The following is a 7,237-nucleotide window of genomic DNA, read 5'->3' on the forward strand; positions in this document are numbered from 1 at the left end:
CAAGTTATTACTGTGTTTAGTAGGGTTGTCAAAAATAGATTTTTGCTTCCACTCAATAGTAAAAAATACTACTGGATAGACACTCATTTCCAACAGTATTGATGCCAGTAGTGCCTTCTTTGCCTTCAGGTGACATACAGCTTCACATTCAGTTCACTTCACAAGCAGTTCACATTCACAACACTGAGTAACTCCAGAATTTTAAGAGGTCAGTAAAGCTGTAATTTCAACAATACGTAAGAATTCAATCATGTCATAAAATCATAAATGTGAACCTGGCTGTGCACATTTATATGTTAGTCACTTAATTATTACCAATATTAGCCTCAAACCCAGCTCCAAGGGGTCACGAGCTAGTGTAGTTCTAGTGCTGATCTCAAGCCTGAGTAATTGGGATGGTTGTGTCAGGAAGCACATCTGGTATAAAATGTTATAACAGACTGTGTTAAATTAGCAAAATAGTGCAATTTCACTCTAAACACTGCTACGTTTCTTTCAGACTGAAGCCAAGAAAAGCCTAGCACCAACTAGCTAGCAACAGTAACAGGTTGCATTTATTCATCCTATAATTATGTTACACTACATCACTCAATCTAAAAAATAATGTTGCCACAAAAATAGTGTTGTGTTGTTCTAATCTTTATTTAAGAACCCCCCCCCCCTTCCCCCAACCCCCCCCCCCCCCCCCAAAAAAAAAAAAACCCTCATAATCTTTTGCCTGTGGCATTGGAAATTGGTATTGAGTATCAAGTATTTTCCAGGTATTGGTATTGAATTTAGAATTATAGTATTGTGACAACCTTAGTCTTTTACTGGCTAGCCAACATTCCTGGCTAAACATGGAGTACTGTCAAGAGGAAGACATAAAACACCCAACCCACAAGAACAGATGAGCTAATGACCACTATCAAAGCAAACAATAACACCTCTGCCATACCACAAGCTGATCGCCTCCTTACCATACCCTACTGATGCACTAATTCATGATAAATGAGCCACAAACAAGGACTGAGTGAATAAAAGAACATATTTTTCTGATGAACAACATGCATTTAAACCAATATATTTTTTCGTTTTGTAGCTGATTAACCCAGTACCCTTTTAAAACACACTGCATGTGGGGATTTATGTAAGTAATAACCAGCGTGCAACATTGAGTTTAGTGTGAAATTTCTGGATGAGTGATGAATGCTTTGCTTTGAACAACAGTCTGAGTACATGACATCAAGCCTGAAATGCAAAGTCACTAGACCCCAATGTACTTGTGCTTCTACTAAACATGCTCCTTTCAAGTTAGATTGATGCCCCTCGAGATATATACTTCCATTTGCCACTAATTGCTTGTCACCGTACAAGTCATTCACTGAATTTGAATTTCTGCAATTTCATCAGGTCATGTGTTTTCATTTGTCTATCTGTTCACAGCCATTTATAGAAATACATTTGGGTCAAATTCCACTATTTGCCATCAATTCAGAGGCAATTCTGTCCTGGTAAATGAAAGACATGGAGGAGGGAATGTGTCTATTACAGCTGGTTTGGTGCTGAATGAGCTCCATATGTATTTACTGTCTGTGTCTGTGTGCAGGTGTGTTGCTGTAGTCCATGTGCACAACGCTAGAGGCAAAGAAACAGCCAGAAAAAATACTGAATACAATGTCTATATGATAAGATGTGTGTGTGTCTGCGTGTGTGCGCGCACGTTTGAGACAGCTGCGTGATGATAAATGGACTGATAACCGATCTCGCTGAGCTTACACCCTCTAATTAGTTTTTAATTGACAGCCATTAAAGATCCCCATTCCCAATCCTGATTATCTGTTGCACAGAGCACTGATCTAAGTGCCCCTTCCCCCCCATCTTCTCTGTTGCTGATTTGTATAATTTTTGTTTCTTATATTATATTTTAAAATGCTGACATTTATGTTTACATAAAACACTTACCCAACAATCTAACCATACGCCATACATTTGAAATGTGAGAAGGTTATCGTCAAAAATATCACTTGAATGGTACAAATCAAATTGTGAAGGTAATTTTTTATTAAAGGACATTCTTACAATGTCATTCTCAAAATGATTTTAACACAGTCTCTCTTTTTTGTTTTTTCGAGTAGTTTTTGAAATGTTATGATTTCTATAAATCTTGCGTTTTTAGAAAGAAGTTTTGATTTCTTAAACTAATCTTTGCTTTTTGTTGTCGCGTTTTATCTGATGTCGTTGTGCTCTAAATTCACACAGTTGAGAAATTATAGTAAAAGAGCAAAAATGATCCACCGTTTTTGTCCAAAACAGATTTGTTACAATTTATTATATTTATTATGAATATTTTTTTCTATAAAGCAATCAGAGTATCCTAATTGAATATAACAAAATTGTTGCGTCAGCAAGAATCAAGTTAAAACGGGGGATCAGCTGTTTCTTCGAGTGTTATTTGGGCAAATTAAAAAGAATAATGCTCAATACAGAAATGAGCCCCTTTGTTTGTGCCCGGATAACAATTGACGAATTGTTATGAAACCTATCCGGTTGTTCAGTGATGACGCGATGAATCCTACTTCCGGGTCTAAAGTAGTCTGCGTTTAATATGGCTTTTGTGTTGTTAACATGTTTAATGTTATGTATTTTCTTCTATTTGATCTCAAAAAGTTCCTAAAACAGTCAGTGATCACTGTTGACCTCCCTCGGCTTTTATTACCGCTAATTTAAGCTCAGTTTTTAAAACCTTAGGATGTAACTACAGCCCAGCCCATGCAGCAGTATATGAATGACTAACCTCGTATTGTGGATGGATTATCTCAGTTGTTCACCTGGCTGAAGTTTGGTCCTTTTACAGCATCCTGCCATGCGATTACATTTGTTCCTGACCACCGAGAACACTCACGTTAACTTTTATCGAGTGGAAAAAAAGTTAGCTTGTTTATATTATGCTAACATACCTGTGTCGCCAGCGGTCACGTAGCACATCATTATATACCAGCTAGCCCAACTTCAGTCACCCTACAAACGTCACTGCTGTTTAGTTTTCTGTCTTCATTTATGCTGGAAGTGATAACAGAGCTGTACGTTTTAATTTGTTTCCAAAACCCCGCAGTCAGGACATGCTATATTGTATTTAGATAGAAGCTAGCGAGCTAACTCCCTGCTAACTTCTAACTCCGTTAAATGTCATAAATTCCGTTTTCATGGATGCCTGGATGTTAAACTCAATTGTTACACCTGGTAGAGCAGAACACTGATCATTTTATTAAAGATTAAATACTTTAGACAGTTTTTCAACTCTCAGTAATGCCATAGTGATCGTTTGATATATGGACCTGCAGCGGAGTTTAGACCCAGACACTCAAAAACAGTCCAAAGGTTCAGCAACATGGTATAAAATTTAACTTCAGGCTGAAGCACAGGTTCAAAAAAATCCTAACAGAAAAATATGAGGGGAAAATAGCTAGGAAATAGCAAAAACTGCTTGATTACCATTAGAATCATAACTATCTGGCAACTGGAGGGTAGACAACAGGTGGTATATACACTGAGAAGACTGATTGGATAATTAGGGATAAGTGTTGCACAAAATTAGCAGGAAACTAAACAAAGATTCGAAGTTTAAAAAAATAAAAACTTAACTAAAGAGTATAAGTATTGTATTGTATTGTATTGTATCTTTATTTGTTTCAGATAATACAAGAAATTGCACAACATTAAAAAGAAAACAAAAGAGAAAGTCACTAAAGAGAAACACTACAACATGATTATCAGGGGCAGTCCCATATGGAAAAGAAATAGTAAAAACTTACATGATTTACTCATGAAAGTGGTCACTTTCTCATTACTTTCATATATTGTTTTAGTAAGTATCCAAAACATACAAGTTTCATTATATAATTTTTCAAGGGACCTTATATCTGTTTTCACTCTTGTATTCTTTTCATACAAGTTTCACACAAGACAGATACAAACTTTATAAGATTTATATATATCTTTTCCATATGGGTTGTCTCTCAATCACATGTCCACTTAAAGTATCTCCACAAACAAAAACAAAAAAACCCATTTTGGAATTACTCCTGATGTACACTGAAGTTACATTTTACGTAGGGCTGCACGATAAATCGAAAATTTATTGTCATCGCGATATCAGCCTGCGCGATGGGCCCATCGCAAAAGACGGCGTAAACTGCGATAATTGGGTACCTTAAAATGTTTACACACGTGCTGTAAAGAATTTACCAATCAAAGAAATCCATTTACACATTTGACCAGTCGAATAGAGCCCTTCACGGCATTAACCAATCAAATGGATTAGAGGCCCGCCTCCTACGCAGGTCGGGCGCGAACAACGCTGCAGCAACGAGTCAGAGTTGTAATGGCTGAGAGCGAGACGCGTGACGAGAATGCTACTGAACTCGTGGCTAAAAAAAAAAATAGTACCTCACTTATTTGGAGGTACTTTGGATTTGATAAAGACGACGTTCTCCAAACACAGGTACTCTGCAAAACTTGCCGAACACTCGTGGCAACCACCAGAGGAAACACGACTAATCTCCACCATCATCTTCAATACAACCACAGAGAACTGTTTGAAGAGTTCCAGAAAGATAGGGCTAGCCAAACAAAGGTTGCTAATGTTAAGACAAAGAGCGCAGCAGTCCAACAGCCGTCTCTGTATCAGAGTTTTTCAAGTGGAATTCCTTATGAGAAAACGTCGAAGCGGTACAAAGAAATAACAGAGGCCATTACACATTTTTTGGCTAAAGACATGATGCCTATAAATACAGTTAGCAGAGAGGGCTTCACCAGTCTAATACATAAAGTGGACCAGAGATACCGCATCCCCTCACGAAACTACTTTTCACATGTCGCCATTCCACAAATGTATGAAACATGCCGCAAGACCGTCATGTTTGAACTGAGCCAAGCTGAAAACTACGCAAGCACTACAGACCTATGGTCAAGTCGTACAACGGAACCATATATGAGTTTCACAGTGCACTTCCTCACCGAAGACTTTGAACTGAAAACACGGTGTCTAGAGACTGTGTATTTTCCAGACTCCCACACTAGTGAAAATATAGCCCATGTATTACGTGAGGTGTTAGCCAGCTGGGATCTTAAAGAAGATCGACAAGTGTGCATCACCACAGACAACGGTGCCAATGTTGTGAGAGCCACGGAGCTAAACAACTGGGTCAGACTTCAGTGTTTTGGACACAGGCTGCACCTTGCAATCGGTAAGTTTTATTCAAGGCAGATCTTTTTAGCAATGAAAATGTGCTATACATTGTTATCAAATTGATATTGATAAGGATAATGTTACCTTTTTAGACAACTTTAGTTATAAATTTCAATTAGTTTTTTTTTTTTAAAAAAAAGGTTTTAAACATGACAGTTTTTTTGTTTCCTCTTATTTCTCCAGAAAATTCTATCAAAGATGATGCCCGCATTGCCCGAGCCATTGGACTTTGCAAAAAGTTAGTTGGACATTTTTGCCACAGCTGGAAAGCAAAGATGGCTCTGAAAAAAGCACAGCAGAAGCTCAACCTCCCAGAGCACACACTGATCACAGAATGCCCAACCAGGTGGGGTTCCAGGCAGAAGATGATTGAGAGAGTCCTGGAGCAGCAGCGGGCCATTTCTGATGTCATCTCAGCAGACAAGAAATCAAGACACTTGATTCCTACTTGGCAGGATCTTGAGGTACTGGAGTCTGTCAACCAGGCATTACACCCCCTGCAAGACTTTACAGATGCCCTGTCTGGTGAGAGCTACGTTAGTGTTTCATATGTAAAACCAGTCCTTCATCTGATGAAGACGTCGGTGCTTGCAGAGAAGGAAGAAGACAGTGATTTGACAAAATCAATTAAGAAGAAAATCCTCGAGTACCTGATTACTAAATATGAAAATCCAGCTACCCAGGAACTTATGGACATGGCGTGCTTCATGGATCCCAGATTTAAAGTCAGCTACACCAGCACTGATCGAGTCTCAGACATCAAGACCAGAGTGATGTCAGAAATGGAAGCAGTGGCACAGAAGGTATTCATGCATGCTTATATATAAAACCTTTCAATTCATATTTAGTCCAAAATGTTTACTTTTCTTATAATCTGCTTTCTGTTCCAGGAGAGAAGCTCCGCTGAACCAGAGGCCCAGACAGATGATCCACCCAGTCGTCCCCTGAAGAAGGCAAAAAAGTCCCTGGGCAGTTTCTTCAAGGCAGCTCCAATCCCTACCTCCTCTTTTATGCATCTCTCACAAGCTGTTGAAGCTGAGCTTAACAGCTACTTGCTATCCACGGCCATAGACAGTGAGGAAGACCCCTTGGCATGGTGGAAACTCCACAAAATGACATTCCCACAGCTAAGCAAGCTTGCAAGGAAGTATCTCTGCATACCTGCAAGTAGCTCACCTTCAGAGAGACTTTTTAGTACATCAGGAAACATAGTAACATGTCAGCGCACATGTTTAAAACCTTGGAGAGTAAACATGTTGGTTTTCCTTAACAAGAACTTGCCATAAAAAACATTCACTCAGGAAGGATGAATGCAAGATAGAGAAACCTTTTTTTTTTTTCAAAAAATTACAAAAATACACTACCTACATTGTTCTTAATTGTTGATAATATTAGTCTTGGCCAGTATGACCACAAAGGTAGACAATTGTTCTTTGGTGTGTTCCCACAGCAGACAAGTTCTTACCTATAGTTTAATCTAGTAAAGTTTCCACTCCAGTTTTGACTTGCATCATAACTACTTGGTGAGTGGTAAAATGATGAACAACTGCATAGAGATAATTTGCAGTATAATTTAAGTTATGTTTATTTAAAACTAATTATAGAGACCGGGAAGGATGTCTTTCAGAATTCAAGCCTCAGAAATTTTTTTATGGGGGCAATGTTTCAATGTTTGACTGCACTTTGTTGTTACACTGCTAATACAGCAGCTTTCATTAAATAAAACTGTGCAGTAAAACGGAAATTATGTATTTGTTTTTTGTTTTTTTTTTGCTATTTATTTTATCGCAAGTCATATCGTTATCGCAGTATTGATCACAGTTATCGCACATCGCAGGTTTTCCTAATATCGTGCAGCCCTAATTTTACGTGATCCTTAACTGACTATATCGCAGAGTCAGACTACAGAGGTTTACCAAAAGGTGTTCATGGATGATCTGGACAGCTATAAGTCAACATGGAAAAACACAGTGCCATTGAGTTTACAAAATCCCAGCAGTTTCAATA

The 7,237-nt window shown here is 38.3% G+C and overlaps 1 protein-coding gene across 1 annotated transcript; it reads left to right on the forward strand.

The window, feature by feature from the left end:
• The first annotated feature begins 4,837 nt into the window (after positions 1 to 4,837).
• Positions 4,838 to 6,581, forward strand: LOC146555473 (E3 SUMO-protein ligase ZBED1-like). Its single transcript, XM_085251954.1, has 3 exons — positions 4,838 to 5,228; positions 5,414 to 6,033; positions 6,121 to 6,581. Exons 1-3 carry the CDS (start codon positions 4,871 to 4,873, stop codon positions 6,514 to 6,516), a joined length of 1,374 nt encoding a protein of 457 aa, XP_085108080.1. The 5' UTR covers positions 4,838 to 4,870; the 3' UTR covers positions 6,517 to 6,581.
• Positions 6,582 to 7,237: the final 656 nt, after the last annotated feature.

This window comes from Mchenga conophoros, linkage group LG17 (assembly GCF_057382185.1).
Source record: "Mchenga conophoros isolate Kocher_MC1m ecotype Shallow Benthic linkage group LG17, M_conophoros_male_GT1.1, whole genome shotgun sequence".
Classification (NCBI taxonomy): domain Eukaryota; kingdom Metazoa; phylum Chordata; class Actinopteri; order Cichliformes; family Cichlidae; genus Mchenga; species Mchenga conophoros.